The 12,786-nt window shown below is 43.8% G+C and overlaps 1 protein-coding gene across 1 annotated transcript in view; it reads left to right on the top strand.

Moving 5' to 3' along the window:
• Positions 1 to 12,786, top strand: part of LOC139238019 (venom factor-like) — a 220,191-nt gene that overhangs the window by 194,421 nt on the left and 12,984 nt on the right. Inside the window, exons 38-39 of the mRNA XM_070867416.1 lie at positions 597 to 683; positions 2,536 to 2,754. Of these exons, the coding sequence (XP_070723517.1) occupies positions 597 to 683; positions 2,536 to 2,754 (306 nt within the window). The remainder of the gene's footprint in view (positions 1 to 596; positions 684 to 2,535; positions 2,755 to 12,786) is intronic.

Here is a 12,786-nt window from a genome sequence, read left to right as displayed (position 1 = left end):
CTCAAAAATGTTCGTCTGAAGTTCCGGTACAACTGTGTCGTCATTCATGCTTAGAGGGAGATTCTGAATAAAAGCCCTGAATTGAAATTTTTTTTTACCAAAATGTTTTACTTAAATACACTATTACCAAGATATTAAAGAATGAAATATGCAAATAGAAAAGGGTGTCGTTTTCTATCACTTCAGTATATCAACAACAACTTTAGCAAGGACTAAAGTAAGAAGTAAGGGAGAGAAAAATCTCTTATAATCAGGAAAATAACTAAGAAAGGGACAGGGGAAGATAGAGGAAATAAATAAAATATTTGGATGAGTAAACACTGCAAATCCACCATAGAAGAAAAAATAATTATATTAATTCTAAGATGATTTGGGGAAGGAAGAAGAAATGTTCTTGTAACTAATGCAAAAACAAGATAAAACTAAAGTATATTATTTGTAAATGCAATTAGGAGTACTTTCATGTATTACTAATAGCTCGTTAAGGCAAAGAGTAAAGGAAGTTTCCACTTTCATTTTAAAGAATTTTCTGAAAAAATTTGAATTGCCGCACAGTTATTTCAGAAATCAAATTCTATTTCTTCTTGCATTTGTAGGAAGCTGCATATCAGTTAAACTGCCTGAGCAACGTATTGATTCCAAGGTGCGTGAAGAAAAGTCGTGTAACTCTGGAACTGATTATGGTAAATTCATCATTCAACCTACTGTATTATAAAACTAATCCGTCCTTTTTGACTGATCTCTCAAAGAGCTTGATACGAACCTGGGGTGGAGTACATGTACAGCTTTGAAATGTATCTTTCAGACTTGACGCAGCACATAACTAAAAATGTTTTTTTTTAAATCAGTCTGACCTCTGATTTATCCAAGATATCTTATCATTTTATCTGTAATGGTGATTGTTCACAGTATTGATTTATATCATTTGTATCCAAGAAATTCAATGAAATGTTAGATTAGTATAAACAAAAAGCTAAGTGTGTAATTATAATTTGAAATTATCAAAACGAATCTTACTGATTGTTGATAACTTCCCCCTCACAAAAATGTGTTTATTTTCTAGTTTCTTTTCTTCCACCTTCTCTTCAACCCAAGAGAATAGGCAGGTACCCAACTGCCAAGCGTCTGAAAATTCCTCTTTTGATTTATTTTACAGGAGATTTGTGAGAATGGCCTATGTTAACCAGTTTTTCCTCCTTTTTGGGAAATACTCGACTTTTCATCTGTGCCTATCACAGCAAAGCTGAACTAGGGAGCCCACAAAGGGCTCAAGTTGCGGCCTGAGTTGCTCCTATTTTTTTGGAGCAACTAGTTTAGAATGGAGCATCTTAGAAATTGCAATTCTCGGCATTTAGTTTGCTCCAGTTCTAGTGAGTTAGAATAGTTGCATTTTAGAACAGTTTTTTTTAAAAACGGGGGCGAGTCCAGCCACTTACGCCTGATTTGCAAGTTTAGGCAGCGAAAACTTACTCCAAGCTAACTTAGAATGGAGTAAGTGTAGATTTTTGTACGCTCAGAAAAACCTTGCCTACACTTTAGAAATTAGGCGCAGGGAACGAGAGATAGGGTGGGGGGGTTGGCAGTGGGGGGGGCACGGGAGGTGAGGAAGGGAAATTTATAAGCATTGAACACTTCACTTTTACAAATAAAGAGCCATCATCAATAACGTATGATCAATAAATCAACCAATAAATCAATCACTATAATGTTTTGAAAATGATTACACCATCCCACACTCTAACTACTTTTTGATGTAGTAAATTTGCCAATTAACTGTTGACATGCTGAATCACAACCGACTATCTCAGCCAGTTCCTCCGAACGTACGTCTTGGATTACAAGCTTACTGCTTCATGCATTGCTAAATCAGACGTGCTTCAGAAATGCCCCTCCTTTACCATATTGATTGCTTTTACAGAATCCTAAGTAAACTAACACAAATCTACACGCAACAGGTAGGTGGAGATAAAAGCTGAATAAAGTATTTTAAAACATCCAGTAATACAGGATCTTTACACCCTCAAGTGATTTTTATATAGTTTATCAAATTATTTGAAGCTGTCTGCACAACAATACATTTTTAGCTTTGTCATTGTAAACCCCCAAATGGCTGAGCCACTATGAGAAAGCTCATTGTCATTGCTTCTTCAGAAATTAATGCAAAAACACACAACTCCATGGGGTGGGGGAGAACAGACAAATGTTTAGGGATGTCTTTCAGACTTGACGTATCACACATTCTGTGCCACACTAAAAAAGTTTTTAAAACATCAATCTGACCATTGATTTCTGCAAAAACGCGCTAACAGCAATCGGCCTCTGAACTGAGGAAACCATAGCAATTACAATTACCCTCTGATTGACCATACCTGGGTTTTCCTACTTAGAGCAGTGGTCTTCAGGGCACACACCTGGTTAGCAGCTAAACATTGTAACTGTGCTCCACACTCTTGAGCAAAGCAACAGCTTGTATGGTGCTAATAATACACAAACAACAATATTTAACATTCTTTTTTAAACTATTTTCTCTTCTAGTATTCAAAGTAAAATTTCTTCACAAGGAAAAGAAAGGTAGTTACATATACTATCGAATGAAAATTCTGACTGTGATAAAGCAAGGTGAGTTATTTTCATACTTCTTGAACCCTGCCACTATAAAGAAAGCCCAGTATCAGAAAAATAAATACATTATGCACATATGGATTGAGCAAAACATTGTTCTTTCTGTATTGTTGCATATTACTTATGAAGCAGGTATATAAGGAGAGAACTTATAACGGTTTATAAGATATTAAGTAGAATAGGAAACCCTAATCCTGGACAATATTACTAAACTACAACTGCAGGACATCAACAACATGCATTTATATAGCGCCTTTAACATAGTAAAACATCCTAAAGCGAACGTCCCAAAGCACTTCACAGGAGCGTTAATGAACAACATTTGACAGGAGATTCTCTGGCTAAGACTAGATCGATAAGAATGGAACCAGACGAGAGCACTCCCACTTGGCCGTTCAACAGAGGAAAGGAGATGGAGAAAGGATAGTGTGTCAAAGGCTGCAGACATGTTGAGGAGGATGAAGGAACATAAGAAATAAGAGCAGGAGTAGGCCATTTGGCCCAACAAGCCTGCTCCGCCATTCACTAAGATCATGGCTGATCTGATCTTGGCTCAACTCCACCTCCCTTCCTGCTGCCCATAACCCTTTACTCTCTTATCGCTCAAAAATCTGTCTATCTTCGCCTTAAATATATTCAATGACCAAGCCCCCACAGCTCTCTTGATAGAGAATTCCAAAGATTCAGGTCCCTCAGAGAGAAGAAATTCCTCCTCATCTCAGTTTTATATGGGTGGCCCCTTATTCTGAGACTGTCCCTAGTTTTAGTTTCCCCTATGAGTGGAAATATCCTTCCTGCATCCACCTTGTCGAGCCCCTTCATTATTTTGCATGTTTCGATAAGATCAGCTCTCATTCTTCTGAACTCCAATGTATAATTCATAATGGGGAACAAAGAAATGGCAGACCAATTGAACAAATACTTTGGTTCTGTCTTCACGAAGGAAGGCACAAATAACCTTCCGGAAATACTAGGAGACCGAGGATCTAGCGAGAAGGAGGAACTGAAGGAAATCCTTATTAGTCAGGAAATTGTGTTGGGGAAATTGATGGGATTGAAGGCCGATAAAACCCCAGGGTCTGCATCCCAGAGTACTTAAGGAAGTGGCCCCAGAAATAGTGGATACATTGGTGATCATTTTTCAACAGTCTATTGACTCTGGATCAGTTCCTATGGACTGGAGGGTAGCTAATGTAACATCACTTTTTAAAAAAGGAGGGAGAGAGAAAACAGGGAATTATAGACCACTTAGCCTGACATTGGTAGTGGGGAAAATGTTGAAATAAATTATTAAAGATGAAATAGCAGCGCATTTGGAAAGCAGTGACAGGATCGGTCCAAGTCAGCATGGATTTATGAAAGTGAAATCATGCTTGACAAATCTTCTAGCATTTTTTGAGGATGTAACAAGTAGAGTGGACAAGGGAGAATCAGTGGATGTGGTGTATCTGGACTTTCAAAAGGCTTTTGACAAGGTCCCACACAAGAGATTAGTGTGCAAAATTAAAGCACATGGTATTGGGGGTAATGTATTGACGTGGATAGAGAACTGGTTGGCAGACAGGAAGTAGAGAGTCGGGATAAACGGGTCCTTTTCAGAATGGCCGGCAGTAACTAGTGGGGTGCCGCAGGACTCACTACTGGTACCCCAGCTATTTACAATATACATCAATGACTTAGATGAAGGAATTGTGTGAAATATCTCCAAGTTTGCAGATGACACTAAGCTGGGTGGCAGTGTGAACTGTGAGGATGATGCTAAAAGGCTGCAGGGTGACTTGGACAGGTTAGGTGAGTGGGCAAATTCATGGCAGATGCAGTATAATGTAGATAAATGTGAGATTATCCACTTTGATGGCAAAAACATGAAGGCATTATATTATCTGAATGGCGGCAGATTAGGAAAGCGGGAGGTGCAACGAGACCTGGGTGTCATGGTACATCAGTCATTGAAAGTTGGCATGCAGGTACAGCAGGCGATGAAGAAGGCAAATGGCATGTTGGCCTTCATAGCGAGGGGATTTGAGTACAGGAACAGGGAGGTCTTACTGCAATTGTACAGGGCCTTGGTGAGGCCTCACCTGGAATATTGTGTTCAGTTTTGGTCTCCTAATCTGAGGAAGGACGCTCTTGCTATTGAGGGAGTGCAGCGAAGGTTCACCAGACTAATTCCCGGGATGGCAGGACTGACATATGAGGAGAGACGGGATTGACTGGGCCTGTATTCACTGGAGTTTAGAAAAATGAGAGGTGATCTCAGAGGAACATATAAAATTCTTACGGGACTGGACAGGTTAGATGCAGGAAGAATGTTTCCAATGTTGGGGAAGTCCAGAACCAGGGGTCACAGTCTAAGGATAAGGGGTAAGCCATTTAGGACCGAGATGAGGAGAAAGTTCTTCACTCAAGAGAATTGTGAACCTGTGGAATTCTCTCCCGCAGAGAGTTGTTGAGGCTAGTTCGTTAGATATATTCAAGGTGGAGTTAGATATGACCCTTACGGCTAAAGGAATCAAGGGGTATGGAGAGAAAGCAGGAAAGAGGTACTGAGGTGAATGATCAGCCATGATCTTATTGAATGGTGGTGCAGGCTTGAAGGCCGAATGGCCTACTGCTGCACCTATTTTCTATGTTTCTATGTATAGGCCTAACCTACTCAACCTATCTTCATAAGTCAACCCCTTCATTTCCGGAATCAACCTCGTGAACCTTCTCTGAACAGCCTCCAATGCAAGTATATCCTTCCTTAAAACTGTACACAGTACTCCAGGTGTAGTCTCACCAATGCCCTGTACAGTTGTAGTAGGACTTCTCTGCTTTTATACTCTATCCCCCTTGCAATAAAGGCCAACATTCCATTTGCCTTCTTGATTACTTGCTCTACCTGTACACTAACTTTTGTGTTTCATGCACAAGGATCCCCAGGTCTGTACTGCAACACTTTGCAATTTTTCTCCATTTAAATTGTAATTTGCTTTTCTATTTTATTTTCTGCCAAAGTGGATAACCTCACATTTTCCCACATTATACTCCATCTGGAAATGTTTGCCCACTCACTTAGCCTGTCTGTATTCCTTTGCAGATTTTTTGTGTCCTCCTCACATTTTGCTTTCCCACCCATCTTTGTATCATCAGCAAACTTGGCTAGATTACACTCAGTCCCTTCATCCAAGTCATTAATATAGATTGTAAATAGTTTGAGGACCCAGAACCGATCCCTGCGGCACACCACTTGTCTGTTTGCCAACCGGAAAATTACCCATTCATCCTGACTCTCTGATAATGCACCACGATCACAGTCATATCGGATGTCATTTGTGACTGAGAGCCATTTCAGTGCTTTGACAGGAAAGATGGGTACAGATTTGGGGGGATATTCGAGGACTTCGGATAGGAAAGGGAGGTTGGAGATGGGGTGGTAGTTTGTAAGGACAGAGAGGTCAGGATGTTTTTTTTTTTAAGAAGTGGGGTGATGGTGGCAGATTGGAAAGTGAGGGAGACAGTACCAGAGCACAGGTAACTGTTAACAATATCAGCTAGCATGGGGACCAGGAAGGGAAGTTGGGTGGTCACTTTAGTGGGAATAGGGTCGAGCTAGCAGGAGGATTATAGATACTAGATGGTAAAGAGAAAGTTCAGAACTGGTCAGGCAGTATTGATTTACATAGAGAGATTAATACCTGGAATATTGGAGGCAAAAAGTCTATAGTCATTCAAAACACAATTGGATTCTGTGATTGGGAGTGTTGTAGTATTCCACAGAAGGATGAGTTAAATGAGCCAAATGGCCTCATCTGTACTTATCTTTGTGTAGATTAACTTGGTTGTTGGCTTTGAAACCATTTTGCTTTATAATAACATGGGAACTGCCAAATAGACCAGCTTTGAAAGTACTGGCCAAGCCATCAGGGGAAGGAAAAGCCACCCAGGATGGGGAGGGGAAGTAGGGAGGTGGATTCCTTTATGTGCCACTGAACAAAACTTCTGGCAAATAAGCCAAAGACCAGAATTGAGAGGATGCATGACTTTGATAATAGACTAAACCATCACCTTCCTGATCAAGAATAATAGTGTGAATAAATGGCACTAACTTATGGAAGATGAGGGAAAATTTATCATGAAGAAATACAATTACGTGCAATAGCTTTCTTTCTGTTTGGCATGCAGCTTGATTTTTGACATCTCTTTAATATATATTTGTATATATGTCAGTCAAATTAGAAGAACGAGAGATGATCTCATTGAAACTTATTCTTAAGGGGCTTGACAGGGTTAATGCTGAGAAAATGTTTCCCATAGCTGGGAAATCTAGAACACAGGGTCACAGTCTCAGAATAACATAAGAACATAAGAAATAGGAGCAGGAGTAGTCCATCTGGCTCCTCGAGCCTGCTCCGCCATTCAACAAGATCATGGCTGATCTGATCATGGACTCAACTCCACTTCATCACCCGCTCTCCATAATCCTTGACTCCCCTATCTTTCAAAAATCTGTCTATCTCCACCATAAATATATTCAATGACCCAGCCCCTACAGCTCTCTGGGGTAGAGAATTCCAAAGATTCACGACCCTCTGAGAGAAGAAATTCCTCCTCATCTCAGTTTTAAATGGGCAACCCCTTATTCTGAAACTATGCCCCTTAGTTCTAGATTCCCTCACGAGGGGGGAAATATCCCCTTTGCATCTACCTTGTCAAGCCCCCTCAGAATCTTATATGCTTCAATAAGATCACATTATTAAGGGATCGGCCATTTAGGACTGAGATGAGGAGAAATTTCTTCACTCAAAGGGTTGTGAATTTGGAATTCTCTACCCCAGAGAGCTGTGGATGCTCTGTTGTTGAGTATATTCAAGAGAGAGGTCAATACATTTTTGGGAACAAAGGGGATTAAAGGATATTGGGAAAATGCGGGAAGGTGGAGTTGAGGTAGAAGATCAGCCATGATCTTGTTAAATGGCGGAGCAGGCTCGAAAGGCCAAATGGCCTACACCTGCTCCTAATTCTTAAGTTCTTATGTCAGAGAAATAACCCAAAAGCATCATCTTAGAGATAGGTTATGAGGAAGCTTTTGAATGTAAGAAGAGCAGCAGCAATATGGAGACAGTTCCAGAGTATAGGATCCAGGTAGTTGGTCCAGGAAATATGCTTTATGTCAGAGGAGCTTACACTTTCCCAGTTGTACTGTTTCTTGGCACCCTATAATAATTGTAAACACAATTCCTTCCATGTTGGTAAAGTATAATTTGCATGTAGGACACCTCTTATCCAGAGTGGCTAGACTCTGTTACTTCCAAAGTAGCTTTTGGGTCCATCTCGGGCAAGTGGTCAATGCTCTCAGGGATTGATTACCTGCCTCTCCCATGCATTTTGGGGCCTTTGTAAGTCCCATATAGAAGCTGCGCCTGCAGGCATAGGCGCTATTTAGCCTATCAAGAGGTGGACTCGGCAGAATTTCCCAGGAAAGGCCAGAAACCCCCCCAGGCATATACTCCCTTGATGTGACCTGAGAGGGGATGGGGTGGGGGGAGGAGGTTTGGTTACAGAAGATCCGCCCAAGGTCCACTAACCATAATTTCCTGGCCTCATCTGAATGAGGAGGAATTCTGCCAGAACAAGATTCCACTCTATTTTCCAGTCCTGCCTCCAGCACTTGTAACAGAGATGCATTTGGAACTAGATCTGAATTTCAAACCCTGGGTCTTTATCCATTATGCAACTATGGCAGTACAGGTTGAACCTTCCTCATCCGGCACCCTCAGGACCTGGCCTGTACCGAACATGGGATTTTACTGGATGAGGGGAGGTCAAGGGGAGAGGGGGGGGGGGGGCGCAGGCAGCCTGAGGTCAGCGAGAGGGGGGAGGAGGTTGGCGCCCTGGGTGGGTCCAAAGTGTCAGCGGGTCACGAAGGAAGTCTCAATGGGCCCCCCAGCGGGCTGCATGTCGGTGGGCCCCCAGCAGGCCGCATGTCAGTGGCTCCACTGGACCAGGTGTCGGCGGGCCGAGTGTCGGCGTGGCTCCCAGCGAGCCGGGTGTTGACGGGCCCCCAGCGGGCCAGGTGTCGGAGCAACCCCAGCAGGCCGGGTGTTGACGGGCCCCTATCGGGCCGGGTGTTGACGGGCCCCCACCGGGCCGGGTGTTGACGGGCCCCCAGCGGGCCGGGTGTTGACGGGCCCCCAGCGGGCCGGGTGTTGACGGGCCCCCAGCGGGCCGGGTGTTGACGGGCCCCCACGGGCCGGGTGTTGACGGGCCCCCACGGGCCGGGTGTTGACGGGCCCCCAGCGGGCCGGGTGTTGACGGGCCCCCAGCGGGCCGGGTGTCGGAGCAACCCCCACGGGCCGGGTGTTGACATGCCCTCAGCAGGCTGGGTGTTGACGGGCCCCCAGCGGGCCGGGTGTCAGAGCGGGCCGAGTGTCGGAGCGGCCCCAAAGTCAGGATGGAGGTCGGCCACGTTCTGCGCATGTGCCGCCTGCCGCCGGAATCATGCTGGAAGAGGGATGGTGCCGGATAAGGGTGGTCCAAATTATATTGTTCAATCGAGAATTTCTGGCATGGCTACAGCAACACTATTTTAGCCATATGCACTCCACACTATAAGTAAACGCCTTCGCGTATATATTTACTTAAACATCTACACTATTCGGGAACAAAGGAAGTGAAGCATTCACAACAATCAAAAACACTCGTACACTCTGCTTTTCGTTTTACCATTTTACGAGCAAATGCACAGAGGTTAAAGCACACATGCATACGCCTTGAGATCACATGTCCAACTGCAGTGTCTGTGTAATGAATGTAATGACTCAAAAGACTTGTTACTGTAAACTGCCTCCGGTGTAAACCTGATCCAACTTTATTTGCGCCCAAAGTAACTCGCGTGACATGGTACCCATGCTTATATACCAGTGACCGCGCCCACGTGCGTACGGCCCGATGACCTCGAACAGTGGCGCCCCCTGGTGTCTGGTGACCCCAAGAATAAATACATAACAATATCCCCTTTCAAGATCTTAATATCAGTCTTTTTATAAATTAATACGGTCTGGGACTTTCTGCTCATGAGTTGATCGTCTCAGTTCAACTTGAGTTCTAGGCGAGCATTCTGAGTTAGTTGTGACTGAAGGCTGAGTAACCGATCTGATGGGAATGGGAATGACCATATCAGAAACTGGAGGTCCAGTTTCAATAATGACAGCAAAGTCCTTTGATGAATGAACATTGGTTAGTTGGACACTGACTGCATCTTCCTCAAATAGTTCCAATTCATCCATGTGCTGCAGTTTTATCTGATCAACATGTTTCCTGCATGTTTGCCCATTCTTGAGCACGATAATAAACACTCTGTTACCCTCCTTAGCTGTAATAGTACCGGCGATCCACTTTGGATCTTGACCATAGTTCAATACATAAACTGGATCGTTGCCCGTAAAATCAATGTGGATCCTCGACAATGGTTTAGATGGTCACGACCAAAGACTCAACGGCGATTCCGTTGGTACTTTACTTAGCTGCATGCAAGTATTATACTGATGCACACATGATTCCAGATCAGAGTCAATTCTTGGCCATCATACATGAGCTCTAGCAATGGCTTTCATCATAACAATACCAGGATGAGTGCTATGTAGTTCACATACAAATTTCTCTCTACCTTTCTTAGGCATAACAACACGATTACCCCGCAATAAACAATCTGACTGAATGGACAGTTCATCTTTGTGATGGTTGTAAGGTTTGGTCTCATCACACATTTCCATAGGTATTGCAGACCAATCACCACTGAGGACACAATGTTTCACAACCGATAAAGTAGGGTCATGACTGATCCAGATCCTAACTTGTTGAGCAGTGACGGGTGTTCCTTCACTCTCAAAAGCACCCATTACTTACAGTAGATCTGCAGGTTGAGGCGTCTCCACCTCAGGTGTGGGCAACGGCAGATGACTCAGTGCATCGGCACAATTCTCAGTGCCCAGTCTATGACGAATAACATAATCGTAGGCAGACAATGTCAACGCCCACCTCTGGATACGGGACGATGCATTGGTATTAATCTCTTTGTTTTCCGAACACAATGAAATGAGTGGCTTGTGATCCGTTTCGAGTTCAAAACCAAGACCAAACAGGTACTGATGCATCTTTTTGACCCCATACACACAAGCCAAAGCTTTTTCTACCATGCTGTAAGCTCTTTCCACCTTTGACAAACTTCTCGAAGCATACGCAACAGGTTGTAGCTTCCCCGACTCATTTGCTTGTTGGAGTACCCATATGATGAAGCATCACAGGTCAATACAAGATGCTTACACGGATCATAATGAACAAGCAACTTGTTTGAACAGAGCAGATTCTTAGCTTTCTCAAAGGCTCTATCTTGAGACACACCCCAGACCCAGTTGTCGCCTTTTCTGAGTAGCACGTGCAGTGGCTCTAACAAAGTGCTCAATCTGGGTAAGAAATTACCAAAGTAGTTGAGTAGCCCAAGGAATGAACGTAGCTCCGTTACATTCTGAGTCCTGGGTGCATTTTTGATGGCCTTGGTTTCCGAATCAGTAGGCCTGATGCCATCAGCAGCAATCTTTCTCCCCAGGAATTCAACTTCAGGTGCCATGAAGACACACTTCGAACGTTTCAGCCTGAGTCCCACTTTGTCCAGATGATGTAGGACTTCTTCAAGATTGATCAGATGTTCAGTAGTGTCGTGACCTGTGACCAGAATGTCATCTTGAAACATTACAGTTCTAGGAATGGACTTCAGAAGACTCTCCATATTCTTCTGAAATATGGCTGCAGCCGAACGAATTCCAAAAGGATACCTGTTGTAGACAAACAGTCCTTTATGGGTGTTGAAGCAGGTGAGTTTCTTCGAAGTGTCGACAAGCACCTGTGTCATTTAGACTGACATCAGATCCAGTTTAGTGAACGACTTTCCACCAGCTAGCATGGCAACAAGTCATCAGCCTTCGGTAACGGGTACTGATCCTGGTTCAAAAATCGCTTAATCATAACCTTGTAGTCTCCACAAATCTTGACAGTGCCATCACTCTTCAACACAGGAACAATAGGACTGGCCCACTCGTTAAACTCGACTGGTGATATGACCCCTTCACGTTGGAGTCTGTCAGGTTCAATTTCATCCTTCTCCCTCATCATGTAGGGAACAGACCGAGCCTTATGATAGACGGACCTTGCATCAGAATCTAGGTGAAAATCTGCACCTTGGCTCCAGTAAAATTACCTGTTATGTATGCAAAACCCTGTAACCAGCATTCTACCGCCACCAGAGTGCGCATCTGTTGGAGTCCCAAGGAATCCCAGCATCCCTTGGGAGCACTGTATATAAGCAGGCCTCCCATACTGTGCTGGCACTCTGAGTTACAATCAAGAGATTAAGATCACAGCAGTTCAAGCACAGCACTAGGCCTCGTGGAGTTATTCTACAGATAAGTAGAGATATATTATTACCAATGCCCGGTTCAAACAAAGAAGGAAACTTCTTCAACACTTGAGTATACAAAATGTCATCCACCGATGACAACGCTTTGATATCATTCCAATTCCACTTGATTTTCTCGAGCCAATTCCTACCGAACAGCATTGGACCATTACCTGGGACGATCCGTAACGGTAGATCATGAACCACACCATCATATGACACCTTGACTACTGCACTGCCAATCACCGATATGAGTTCCTTAGTGTAAGTATGCAACTTGGCATTGACTGGACTCAGCTTAGGCTTCACAGCCTCAGTGTCCCACAGCTTGTCGAATGTCCTTTGGTTCATTATCGACTGACTCGCACCCGTGTCCAGCTCCATTGATACAGGCACGCCATTCAGATTCACATTAACGATTATCGGCTGGCTCTTTCCCAAGAACGAATACACTTCCTCCTCGGGTTGTGTATCCGGGCCAGCACTGGACTGGTCATCATCAGCAATGTGATGAGCGCGCTTGCTCAGTTGTGGGTACATTCTCTGAAGATGCCCCACTCTCGAACAAGCATTACTGTTTAAACCGACACTGATGAGGCCGATGATTGCCCCCACAACGCCAACAGGGTGAAATCGTATTCGTACCAGTTGGCGGACTTTGAGCAGCTACAAGTTTCACATAAGCAGTCGAGTAGGCCCTGCCATAAGCAGCTCTGCCAGACGACGAC

Source organism: Pristiophorus japonicus, chromosome 24 (genome assembly GCF_044704955.1).
Source record: "Pristiophorus japonicus isolate sPriJap1 chromosome 24, sPriJap1.hap1, whole genome shotgun sequence".
Lineage (NCBI taxonomy): Eukaryota > Metazoa > Chordata > Chondrichthyes > Pristiophoridae > Pristiophorus > Pristiophorus japonicus.
The sequence above is the reverse complement of the archived record's forward strand: the minus strand, read 5'-3'. Positions and strand labels throughout refer to the sequence as shown.